The sequence below is a fragment of the Schistocerca serialis genome, chromosome 1 (genome assembly GCF_023864345.2).
Source record: "Schistocerca serialis cubense isolate TAMUIC-IGC-003099 chromosome 1, iqSchSeri2.2, whole genome shotgun sequence".
Taxonomy (NCBI): Eukaryota; Metazoa; Arthropoda; class Insecta; order Orthoptera; family Acrididae; genus Schistocerca; species Schistocerca serialis.
The window spans coordinates 152,598,468-152,611,821 of NC_064638.1; the positions used below are offsets into that span (position 1 = coordinate 152,598,468).

The 13,354-nt window shown below is 42.3% G+C and overlaps 1 protein-coding gene and 1 long non-coding RNA gene across 2 annotated transcripts in view; one reads left to right on the plus strand and one right to left on the minus strand.

Moving 5' to 3' along the window:
• The window catches only part of LOC126464514 (uncharacterized), a 44,956-nt gene that overhangs the window by 9,846 nt on the left and 21,756 nt on the right, over window positions 1-13,354 (plus strand). Inside the window, exon 2 of the long non-coding RNA XR_007585965.1 lies at window positions 1,848-1,953. This is a non-coding gene — a long non-coding RNA (uncharacterized LOC126464514). The remainder of the gene's footprint in view (window positions 1-1,847; window positions 1,954-13,354) is intronic.
• Window positions 12,408-13,354, minus strand: part of LOC126464471 (protein phosphatase PTC7 homolog) — a 125,659-nt gene continuing 124,712 nt past the window's right edge. The window contains exon 5 of the mRNA XM_050096237.1: window positions 12,408-13,156. Within this exon, the coding sequence (XP_049952194.1) occupies window positions 13,107-13,156 (50 nt within the window). The 3' untranslated portion in view covers window positions 12,408-13,106. The remainder of the gene's footprint in view (window positions 13,157-13,354) is intronic.

A 13,354-nucleotide genomic window follows, 5' to 3' on the forward strand; every position in this document is an offset into this window, starting at 1 on the left:
TCATGACGATAAGTGCTATTTCCATTGTTTAAACAACTGCCAAATGACAACAGAATACCATTTCCATTATTATCGGACAACCTGTTCTGTGTAAAATGAAAACAAACTAAGTTTTCTAATGTTAATAAGCATGTAAGTGTCAACAGAACAAGTTTAAAAAATTCATAAAAGAGATGGTGGAGAAACTTAGGAAATATGAATTGGAGTTAAAAGAAAATTTGGAATTAATTGAAAGATTTGAGAAGGGGAAACTGCTGCAAAACTAAGTGCTGATTATGGTACTCGAATGCAATCTGTTGGTGACATTAAAAAGAATAAGCAGAAAATACAGAGTTTTGTCAGAAAACACAATTCTAGTTCTGGACCATCTGCATGAGAAAGCATGAAGAGATCTACATTTGATGAATTAGATGCAGCTCTTTTGCAATGGTTTAGCCAAAAACAAGCAGAAGATGTCATTGTTTCAGGCGTGATGTATGCCGAAAAAGTTAATTTTTTTTTTTTTTCACGGAGCTCTAGGGTTAGAGGGAGTATTTAATGCCTCATCTGGATGACACACCAGATTCAAACATCAGGTGGTTCGCGAACTTATTGTGCAAGGACAGCAGCCTAGTATAAAAGTCACAGCAGCTGATTCTTTTCAGGAAGAGTTCCACAAATTTGTGGAAGAAGAAAATTTCACACCAGACCAAATTTATAATGCAAATGAAAGTCATGAGTACTGGAAATATCAACCAACCAGAATCCTTGATTTTAAGAGCAAAGTCTGTGCTCCTGGATATCAGCTGTCTAATGAACACTACAATTTTGTGTATCACAATTGCTACTAGCAACCATAAAGTGAAACTACTGCTGACTGGAAAAAACAATAAATAAATAAAATAAAATAAAAACTTTGTGCATTCCAGGATATCACAGCTAAGGATCTCTCTCTGTCCATTTGTCATGACAACCAGAAAGAAGCATGGATGGATACTGAACTTTTCACAAACTGGTTCCGCACCCATTTTGAACCCCAAGTTCAGCATTTTCTAGAAGAGAAAATACTGCCACAAAAGGCTGTCCTATTGCTTGATAGCATCCCTTCAAATCTCAGTGAGAGGATTCTTGTATCTGATGATGGTCTCATCGCAATTATACTCTGATAAAATTACTTGATAGTTGGCACTTCATGAATTTGAGCTAATTTTCTTCAATCAGAGCGCTCAGTGTCACGCCCAAACCGTTCACCGCTACCGAACTGCCACAACAATTTGTCAGTTCACTTCCAATTCCTTGTCAGGCATTCTTTCTTGATGTATTCGAATCCTGAGTCATGTGTCAGGCACTTTTATTTTGTATTTCATCATACATGATAACCACACCAAAACAACACACGCACATAACAATGACACTAATGAACCGCACATTTCACACCCAGCTCTAACTAAACACTACTGGATTCTTCCACGCAACATGTGATTCATGGTCACATAAGCAGTTATCATAATCACAGAGATCACCTTACATTATATAAGCACCACAAGACACTGGATGAAACCAAGTTTTTGGAGGCTGCAATTCATCATTGCAGCTGGGTGGTGATAGTCAAAATTATGACATACTGACTCAATGTTGCTCCATAGCATAACGGTTAGCGCATTAACCTGCAATGTAGGAGGTTGTAGGTTCTAACCTTGTCAAGTGACAATTTTTTTTAATTTCTAAATCTAATCAAAGGAGTTTATTATTTTTTGAGTCAATTGGTGTAAAAGTAATTTTTGTTATTTCTAATTCTTTGCCACATCATTTTCAACATCGTATTGACTTTTTATTCGCTCTTATTTTTCTACCTATCATTTTTTCAGCTGGAATCTACCTATGGAACCTATAACCTACAACCAAGTGCCAATGAGGACTGCTCTTCAGTTGGTAAAGTGGCAGCTTCGGTAGGCAGTGAGAGGATAGTGCCAGGTAACCAGTGACAGTAAGATATTACAGTTTGCTGGAATTGAGTGTTTCGTGTCTTGAGTTTGTTCATAGATATTAGCTTTAATAGCCATGAACAAAGTGATCATGTTTTTAGTTCTGATGCAGATTTCTGACCCCCACTTTCTCGGATACATTGTACTTCACGAGTTTAAATTCAGGGCTACAAAACACGTCTCATGTTTCAGTTCACTCATTGGTCAGCATTAACAAATCATCTCACAGTGGCCACTTCTGACATTGCTCCACATTACGAATTGACAGCATTTGTGAAGTAACTTGCTGTGTTTGTGCATTACCTATAACAGAGCAGTAGCCAGTGGCTGATGTTTTTGTTTTAGGGTGCAAAAGCAACTAAGATCATACTCACCCATGTCAAAACTGTAGAACATGAAGACGAAGAGAGAAGTTAGAAACAATTACACATCAATCCCTGTTGATGGAAGAGAAGACAGCTAAAAAAACCGGGATGTGGAGAAAGATCTATAAAATGTGCCATAGAGAAACAGAGGTCCTGAACTAAAAATTAAATGGCCTGCACCATATTGCTACGACAGATAAAAAGTTAAATATGGTCAACAGCCTGCACTTCATTCGTTAAAACAGTTGGTAACTCGGATGGCAAACACAAATGAGAATGTAAGGGCAAACACAAATGAGAATGTAAGCAGTTAAAGAAGGGGCATTCCGTCAGGAAATGGCATACTGTCAAAAGTCGAGCGCAATGTACACAGTGGTGGGGCAGCGTCACTTAAACGGTGAAGGCTAAAAAGACAGTGCCCAATACCCAACCTAATTAAAATGATCTCCTCGAGGCGAGAGGGCCGAGAGGAGGTCGTCCAAGATACTGGGAGAGGCTTAATAACCTGGAACTTGTTCCCATGAAGGGAGGACCAGTGGTGGTAAAGTGACACCAACTGCTGACAGATGGCAACATAAAAGATCATTGGAGGGAATGTGGGCTGAGATACGAGGATTGCAGCCTTGGCAGCAGCATCAGTGGCCTCATTTGCTGTCAGACACATGTGACCAGAAACACACACAAACATCACATGATCCCATTAAGAGTGAGCAAGTGACAGCTTTCCTGGACCTGCTGCACTAAGGGATGGACAGTGTACAGCACACAGAGGCTGTAAGGGAACTAAGAGTGAGTAGATGATGCAATTGAAAAAGCGTGCATTGTCAGATGAACTGCGTGGCCTGATAAAGGGTGAAGAGCTCTGCTGTAAATGCTGAGCAGTGTTCTAGAAGCAAATACTGAAAAACGTTGGCGCCACTGACGAAGGCACACCCAATACCATAGACAGTCCATGAGCTATCAGTGTACACAAAGCTTCTGTCATGAAGTTCCATGTGAATGTTGTGAAACTGAAGGCAGTAGAGTGAGGTTGGAGTAGTGTCCTTAGAAAGCGAATGAAGGTCAAAGTGAACACTGGCTGTTGCACGAAGCCAAGGTGGTGAAGGGTTCACATCCACCAGGAAAGTTGCAGGAAGCAGACGCACAAACGAAACACCCATAGTTTAGTTTCAAATGAAGAAGGAAACAGTACAAAAGAAGAAGCTCGTTTCGAACAGCTACCCAGGAAGTATAATTGAGGATACGTAGGACATTGATGGGCCGCATACAGCTGGCTGCCAGGAAAGATGTGGGATGACCAAGAAAGTTTCCTATTGGGCATGAGCCCCAAGAATGTCAGTTTCAATGAATGGAAGAGCAACAGGCCCAACATGTAAAGACAGTGGAAGAAACAAGCTGTGCCACCAGAAATTCATACAAATGATTTTGTCAGTGGGAAAATGAAAGCCATTGTCAATGCTCCATGAGTAAAGACAATCACGACATCGCTGAAGACACTGCTCAATGAGACAGGTCCTTGGAGAACAGCAATAGATGGCAAAATTGTCAATGAAAAGGGAGCTGGAGATGCCCGGCGGGAGACAGGACATTATAGGGTTAATGGAGATAGCAAAGAGGACGATGCTCAGGACATAACCCTGAGGCACACTGTTTTCCTGGATAAAGGTGTCCGACAAGGCAGAACCCACACATACTTTGAAAACTCTGTCTTTTTAAAATTCCAAAACAAAGTGGGGCATGCGGCCTCAGAAGACCCACATGTAGAGAGTACGGGGGATACCTGCCCTCCAGCAGGTGTCGTGGGCTTTCTCCAAATTGAAAAACATGGCCACAGCCTGGGATTTCCACAGAAAAGCATGCATGATATGGGTAGACGAGTAAGTCAACTGCAGAACAGCACATTTGAATTCCACTCTATGCAGTGGTTAGTAAACTGTGAGACTCTAACCACCCTACCAGCCGGGCATGAATCATGTTCCATCACCTTGCAAACACAGCTGGTGGGAGAAATTGGGAGGTAGCTGGAAGGAAGGTGTTTGTTGTTACCGTGCTTGGGCGTGTGTATGATAGTGCTTCATGGCAGCACCTGGGAAACGTGACCTCTGCCCAGATGCAGTTGTAGCTATGAAGTAAAAAGTGCGTACCCACAAGAGAAAGGTGATGCATCATCTGAATGAATGTTAACAGCGTCTGGCCCTTGGGTGGAGGACCGGGATGAAGTGAGAGCATGATCTAGCTACCTCACAGAAAAGGTGGCATTGTAGCACTCACGAATCTGGGAAGAGAAGAACATCACCAGAGCCGCCTCCACTCATTTCCGATGGAGGAAGGCAGGGTGATAGTGGGAGGAGCTCAAAATCTCCACAAAATGGTGGCCCAAGGTGTTGGAGATAGCAATATGGACAAGGTTACATTGTCTGCTACTGTAAGGCCGGATATTGGGGAATGGATCTTGGTTCGGTCTACATGACGGAACTGTCAAAAGAGTGAATGAAATCCATCTAGCCTTTTTGCTATCCCAAGGAATGCATCGACACTGTGCACACAACTGTTTATAATGAATGCAGTTTGCCATTGCAGGATGACAGTTAAAAACGCGGACAAAATGTCTCCGCATGCAAATGGTGTCGCGGCATGCCTCAGTCAATGAAGGGACTGTGAAACAGCATGGTAAAGAGGAAGTGCAAGGAATGGAACATTCTGCAGTGGTAAAGATAACGTTCACGCGATATTCTACCTGATCATAACGACCGGGGAAATTGTGTTTGTCGAAGGTCGCCAGGGAGAAGTAAACCCTGCAGTCAGCCTTAGTAACCTGCCATTTGGGTGAGCACGTGGGTGGGATGTGTATCAGTAAATGGATAGCACACAGGAGATAATCACTCAATTATGTATGAAAGAGAACGGACCATTCAAGCTGATTGGCAAGCTGGGCAGTGCAGGAGGATAGATCCAAATGGGAATAGGTGTGCATGGAGTCTGAAAGGAACGTGGATGTTCCTGTGCTAAAGCAGGAGAGGTTAAGTTGACTGAGAAGGTCAGCCAAGGGGTCACCTCTCTGACAGGTTCTGAGAGAACCCGAAAGGGGATGGTGAACATTAAAAGTCACTGAGCAGAAGAAAGGAGTGAGGTAGCTGCCCAATAAGCTGGAGGAAGTCTGCCATGGAGACATCGAATGATGGAGGGATGTCAACAGTACAAAGGGAAAAGGTCAAGTGAGGAAGGAAAAGGTGAACTGTAACAGCTTGAAGACAAGTAGTCAGGGAGATGGGTTGACTTTTGACTATGAATGTCATCCCGTACGAGCAGCATGGCTCCCCCATGAGATGGAATACTGTATTGCGCACGGAGGGCACGGGGAGGAGGGGGGGGGGGGGGGGAATGCAAGAGCTCAAAGCGGTTGTGAGAATGCAATTGTGTTTCCTGAAGGCAGAGAACAAATGGATGCTGTGATTCTAGGAGCAGCTGTAAATCCTCTTTGTTGGATCAAAGACCATGAACATTCCACTGGAGGAGAGTCATGATGAGGAAAAAATGAAGGGGTGTCATCTTGGCGGCTGCCGAGTACCAGCTTTCAAAGACTCATTGCTACAGGTCACAGAGGCAGGGGGATCCTGCTCCATGAGGTCTACAGAAGCATTGGCATTCTTCCGTCGGCCTGCAGAGTTCAGGGCAGAAAAACGGTTGGTGGTGTGCGCTAGCTATACAAAGATTGGCCGGGCAAGGGTATCACTTGGCGACACTGTCTAAGAGGATCTTAAAGGCAACAAACGAGAAGATTGTTTGCCTTTGTTCAACTGAGTGTTTCCAGTTGGCAGAGGAAGACTCAGATGATGTTTGTTGGCTGGAGGGCTGTAGGAAGTCTTCAGAGTATTCCTTCTGTCCTTTCCAGCCTACCAGTTGTGTAGTTGGTGACCTTGCCCCGTGAGGCGAAAGTTTGGTGGCTGTTGCACGGCTGGAGGAGGAGAGGGGGACGCTACAATGACACTGGGTGATTCACAACCGCAGTGCTAAATTTGAGGTCACATGTCTGCATCGCCATGTCCTTTGTGGTGCAAGATGTAGCAAGAACAGTACTGTAGGAGTCAGATGGTAGAACAATGGATTTCCAACTAGCCAACAATTAGTGAGCGAACAGGTAAAGCACGTTTTCCTTCACCCACATCTCCTGGACAGTCCGTGCATAATACATGGGATAATCATGGAAGGCGGCAGCATGTTCGTCATTGCAGTTGGGAGAAGGAGGCAGACCATCGCCCTTGTGAGCATCCCTTCCACAGGTTACACATTTGGCTGGGTGTCAATGGGACTCTCGAGTGTGGTTGTAATGATGACACTGGACAAAGTGTCCCAAAGGGACACCTGACACAGGGAACAATGAGCAATTTGGGAAGCTAGCAGCAGCTCAGGCAATCACCCCTCCCTGGACCCGGCCTACACCAGCGTATACATGCGAAAACTCTACCTGTCAACCAAGGGCTGGGAATCGTGCGTTCCCCAGTCACCTGTTATGCGTGAGATGTGTGGGTCAGCTTTCAGAAGCACACAGGGAGGAAGAAGAAAAAGAGGAAACAAACACAGAAGCGGAGGAAGGATAGGAGAAGGTGAATTAAGAAAGAAAAAATGAATGAAAAAACAGTGGAGAATATTCTGATATTGACTACCAAAAATGCAGAATACATTTCCAAAAACAGCCCAGACATGTTCCCCAAGGGAGGGGAAAAAATAAAAAACAGCAAGAGGACAGACATGCAGCATGGAAGGGAAAAGATGCTGCAAAGGGTGGAACCCAATGGTAGCCAAGCACAAACCTGCAAAAGAGTGGTGAATCCACTGGGGAGGGCAATGTGGTAATACTATCAACTATCAAGTAATTTTAAACAGGGTCCTAATGTAACTCCCATTATACACAAATCAAAAAAAGTTTTGCATCACCCCAGTTCCCAGAACTCCTGAAGGTAAACGTTGACTGTGGATATTGCATCACAGACAAAGTCCCTTTGACTGTTCGGAGATGTCACTAAACCTGTCCAATGATGGAGACAACCATGCATGAGCAGCACCTATTAGACGGAGGGGATCCGACAGCCGATCAGTTCCAGTCATTCCATCAGGAAGGAAGTACACGGCTTGTGTTGTCTGTAGTTCAACCACGCCTAGATGGTCAATACTGCAGTTCAATTGTGTCCGCATTGTTGCTTTGTGCCAGGAAGGGCTCTCAACAAGGGACGTGTCCATGCATCCCAGAGTAAACCAAAGCAATGTTGCTTGGACATGCAGGAGATACAGAGAGACAGGAACTGTCAATGACATGCCTTGCTCGGGCTTCCCAAGGGTTACTACTGCAGTGGATGACTGCTACCTATGGATTATGGCTCGAAGGAACCTTGATAGCAATGCCACCATGTTGAATAACGCTTTTCATGCAGCCACAGGACGTCATGTTATGACTCAAACTGTGCGCAATAGGCTGCATGATGTGCAACTTCAGTCCCCGACGTCCATGGCAAGGACCATCTTCGCAACCATGACACCATGCAGTTCGGTACAGATGGTCCCAACAACATGCTGAATGGAGTGCTCAGGATTGGCATCAAGTTCTCTTCACTGATGAGTGTCGGATATGCCTTCAACCAGACAACCGTCGGAGATGTGTTTGGAGGCAACCCAGTCAGGCTTAATGCCTTAGACACACTGACCAGCAAGTGCATCAAGGTGGAGGTTCTCGGCTGTTTTGGAGTGGCATTATGTGGGGCCAATGTACGCCACTGGTTGTCAAGGAAGGCGCTGTAACTGCTGTACGATAGTGAATGCCATCCTCCGACCAATAGTGCAACCATATCAGCAGCATGTTGGCGAGGCATTCATCTTCATCTTCATGGACAACAATTCGTGCCCCCATCGTGCACATCTTGTGAATGACTTCCTTCAGGATAACGACATCGCTCTACTAGAGTGTCCAGCATGCTCTCCAGGTATGAACCCTATCAAACTTGCCTGGGATAGACTGAAAAGTGCTGTTTATGGACGAACTGACCCACTAACCACTGTGAGGGACCTACACTGAATCGCCATTGAGAAGTGGGACGAACTTGTGGATAGTATGCCACGATGAATACAGGCATGCATCAGTGCAAGAGGACATGCTACTGGGTATTAGAGGTACTGGTGTGTACAGCAATCTGGAGTACCACCTCTGAAGGTCTCACTGTATTGTGGTACAATATGCAATGTGTGGTTTTCATTAGCAATAAAAAGGGAGGAAATGATGTTTATGTTGATCTCTACTCCAATTTTCTGTACAGGTTCCAGAACTCTCGTAGCCGAGGTGATGGAAAACTGCATCAGAAAAACTGTGGTTTTGGACGCGTCTACCAAAAATGCTAGTTGACAAGGATGATCTAGTGCCATTCTGGAAGACACTGAGAATTCTAAATGCCATAAACGGGATTTCTGATATCTGACAGGAAGTCAAGTTCTGAACACTAGTTCAATCATAGAAGAAAGTTCTTCCAAGTAAGTGATTTACAAGGTTTCAGTGATGAAGGAATAATGCACATATAATGACTCTGGCAACAGGTTTAAACAGTTTTGAATATGTCAAAGAAAACCTGAATGAGTGGCTGAGGATCAACGCATGTGAACCTGGCTTCCAGTACTTGAATGATGCCGAAATTATGACTGCTGCTTCACATTCACTGTCTTCTTCTTCTTCTTCTTTTTCTTCTGTTGTGTATTTGCGGATGAAGACAGTGTCCTTGTGCCATTATACTGTACAACAATGTGTTGGTACTCTTCTGGATTATATAAGCCAGAGGGAGTTTGAGTACAATGACTTTACTGAAGCAAGAAAAATTCAAAATGCCCTGCAAAAAAATGTCAGCTCCTCTCAGAAACAGACCAGCATCACAGACTATTTTAAGGAAGAAACAGGCCTACTTGGAAAAACTTTCACACAAAGAACACAGGTTCGAAAATATCTCTATTGTGTGTGTTTGTTCAATCATTCATACATCATCTTCATCACGTTACCCCCTATAATCAGGGGTATATTGTAGGTGCAAAATAGAATTTTAATTACACCCTTCAGATATTATCATCCTAATGGAAGTTTTTGTTTCTGAGAATTAATTACATTCTTAATTTCCTTGTCAGGGCATGAAAAAAATAGCTGATAGGAATGGAAAAAGTCTGTAAATCTCTAATGTTTCTCGAATTCCTCACAACTTTTCTTTAAGGATGCCTGATCAAATTCAAGAGTTCAATCACACTGTGAGTGAAATGATTGTCTGCATTCTTAACAAATAGGGCAAGACTGATTTAGGGCTGGAGGTTTAGCCTACAATTCACAGTGAATACAACACATTCAATCTGTTGCGGAAGGAGTGGGGGACAGTTTGAGATACCATTTCACTTGACCCCGATCAGTCAACTGATATGATTAAAGAAAGAGCACTAGAAGTACGTGACGTATTGTAGCTACTTGACTGACGGGAAAGTGCTGGATTCAGTCCACAACTACGAGTGGCTTTCGATAAATAATACAACACTTTTATCTGAAAGCAGGTTGATTTTATTCAGGATTCCAATACACCATATTATTCCACACTCTTATGGCTACAAAATCCAGTTTTTCAACTTAATGTCCATCCAATGCGATAGCCTTACGCCACCTAACGGGAGGGCCTATATGCCTGATGGCACCATCCCACTGGACGACATCTGAACCACCGCCTTGCTACATCAATAACCTCTTCATCATTCACATACTGCTTCCTGTGATGTGCATCCTTCATTGAACCAAACAAATGGAAGTTGGAAGGTGCGAGATCCCAGCTGTAGGGCGGATGAGGAAGAACAGTCCAATGAAATTTTATGAGCTCCTCTCTAGAGCGCAGACCTGTGTGAGGCCTTTTATTGTCATAGAGAAGGAGAAGTTCATTTGCACTATTATGGCAACAAACATGCTTAAGTCATTCCTTCAATTTCCTGAGCGTAGCACAGTACACTTCAGAGTTGTAACCTGAGGGAGGACGTCAAACAGAATAAACACTTCCGAGTCCCAGAAGGCAGTCACCATGATTTTATTGGCTAAGGGTGCACCTTTGAACTCTTTCTTCAGAAGTGGCATGGTGCCACTCCATGGACTGCCTTTTTGTTTCCGGTTCAAAGTGATGAAACCATGTTTTATCACCTGTGTATGATGTTCGACAACAAATTGTCATGATCAGCCTCACAGCATGCAAGCAATTCGGAACATTTGGTCCTTCGCTGCTCTTTATGGTCTTCTGTCCAGTGGCGAGAAACCCAGTGGACACACACTTTCAGAACCCCAACTGGTGGACAAGTGTCAGCACTATCAACAGAGTCATCCACCTGAGCTGTGAGGCATCTGATTGTGATCTGTCAATCACCTCAAAAGAGTATCCACACATTCCAACGTTGCAGGAGTCACAGCTGTGTGTGGCCAGCTGGCATGTGGGAGATTGGACAGGTTTGCACAACCTTGTTGCAATGATGGCAGACACCTTGCCCAACGGCTCACCATGCTTTGTTCACTGCCAGGTATCCATAGAGATTTTGCAAGCCCCTGTTAGTGTCTACAATGCTATGGCTTTCCACCTAAAGAAACTCAATGACAGCTCTTTGCTTGGAAAGCACTTCAATTACAGACACCATTTTGAAGGCTATGTATAGCACCATCACCTATTTAAACTTCAAGAAACTATAGGGGCTGAAGTGGAAATATTCAACCATATCTCACAACAAATTCCACATTTCTTCAACTGAAACTGGCTGAGAAAAAAATGTGTTGCATTACTTATTGAATGCTCTCGTACTACTACTTCAAACAGCAGTGACATCTAAATGGATACTGCCATGTGGAGTCAAATTTGAGCATATGCATAACATTAGGATCCATACAATATTTATTTTTACTGAATAGGAGTTTTTGCACACATTAAGGGCTGCAAAAAGGTAATCATGGGCTTTGAAATATTTTACAGATGTTTGGAACAGTGAACTTACATTCAAGAGAACTCTTGTAATTTTGTCATTTATATAATGTAGAGTATTGTTCAGTGAAAAACACTGTCTCTGTAGATCATTTCAACTGTAATTTGTCATTTGTGGCAGGTCCCATGTCTGAAGTTTTGCTATATTTTATTTTATCTTTGTTAGTTACATTGTGAATGTATTTTTTTTTAACCATGTCACTGTGTTGAAGAATCATCTGCTGTGTACTGTCTGCCTGGAGTTGTACATGACTGCCTTTATAGTAGGATGTGGTGTCAGGCAGCAAGAAGGTTCTGCCTGTATTTCACACACTGATTAACAGCTTGTATATCTAAATGCAAATAAATCAAATATGGGACTACTTATACACCAATCCCCCTAAGAAAACATTGTCTGGCAGATTCCTGGGAAGAGTCAAGGAGGAGGTTGCTAGATTACATTTATACATTTCTTAACAAATTCAGTTATATGAAAAGGGTGACTGAATATTTGCAAAGGCATACAAAGCTATTAGGGAAGTTCTTAATGGCATAGTATCAGTATCAGGCTCCACCAAGAGTAGTCATGGCCATGACAGGATAAGCTATTTATTTTGTTGTATATAGTGAAATTCAGTAGCTACAAATGTCATAAGAAATTAAGAAATGTAATTTCATAATTAAATTATTTCAAAATAATGACTACTCTGACTGTAATCCTGAAAGAACACTATTATTGACAACAGCTTGGGCTGTCCTTGTTCAAATGGACCAAAGGTATTTCGCAATGTGACAGCTCTCTACTAGCAATTTTATCTTGGCTTAAATTCCTGGCAGCAGAAACTAAACACATGAAACAGGCAGAAGAGGAGGAGAAGTAAGGGGAAAATATGTAACACCAGGAAAAACGTAAAGCAATAAAAATTTCAATGTAACTAAACATTTTGAAGAAAACTACGACAAATAATAACTTAAGATACAGGCAATTGCATGTAAATCTTAAGTTTACAGCATATTATTAATGCAAAGACAATTTCTGAATTGCAGGTGTTCATAATCTTCATATGAAAAAAAATCGTACATGACATGTTTATAATTATTTTATTAACTGTTTCACAGTTTGTTACATAATTGCATTTTCTGTCATTTACATCACTTCTTGTGTCTTATTTTCCACTTAAATCACTTCTGCAGCTCATTGAAGCTGCAGCATAACATATTTCATTGAATATGATACCATTCAGTCTCAAGGAAAGTTCCAGGAAAGGAATAACAATTTTTAATCTATCACAGTGTGAAGCACTGATGTATCTTAGCTGAATCTGCAGATATTACAGCTGACACATAAAGGCATAATAAATGATGTCTTCACAAAAATGTCTTTAATATGTAACCATGCAGGGGTATAAATATAAAAATGAAAGATGACAAAAATTAATGTAACATGCACTCCCTACACAGTACAAACAATGCAACAGGCACTGCTAGGAAGCTTTCCATTAAAGAGCATCAGTTTTACTCATTACTCTGGACCCACTGTCAGTCTCTGCAAAAGAGCAGTCAGCAAGTATTCTACACATCAGATATGAAGTACCCACTCATCTGTGTCAGAATTCAATACCTCTCGCAATCAGCACTTCAATGATCTAATGCCACTTCTACTTAGTTCTACACTGTAACATGACAATGAGACACTTCTACATAACATGCCTAATGTGTCTGAATGCACAAGACAAAATGTTTCAGTGCAGTGGACACCACCATCCTAAATGATATTAGTCTCATATAGTAACTGTTGCCAAGAGCACTGTTATATCATCTGGCTTCCCACCTGAAAATAAGACAGTTACATATGTAATTCAGAAATACCTTAACTGTTACCAATCACATTCAGAAGGAAAAACAAATATACAGAACAGAATCATATAAAATATAGTGAAAGAGGTTTATATTGTAGATTGTATAATGCAGTTTATGGACAGAAATAATTAATAGCTCTTTTACCAAGGAAACCTATGAAACACTCTTT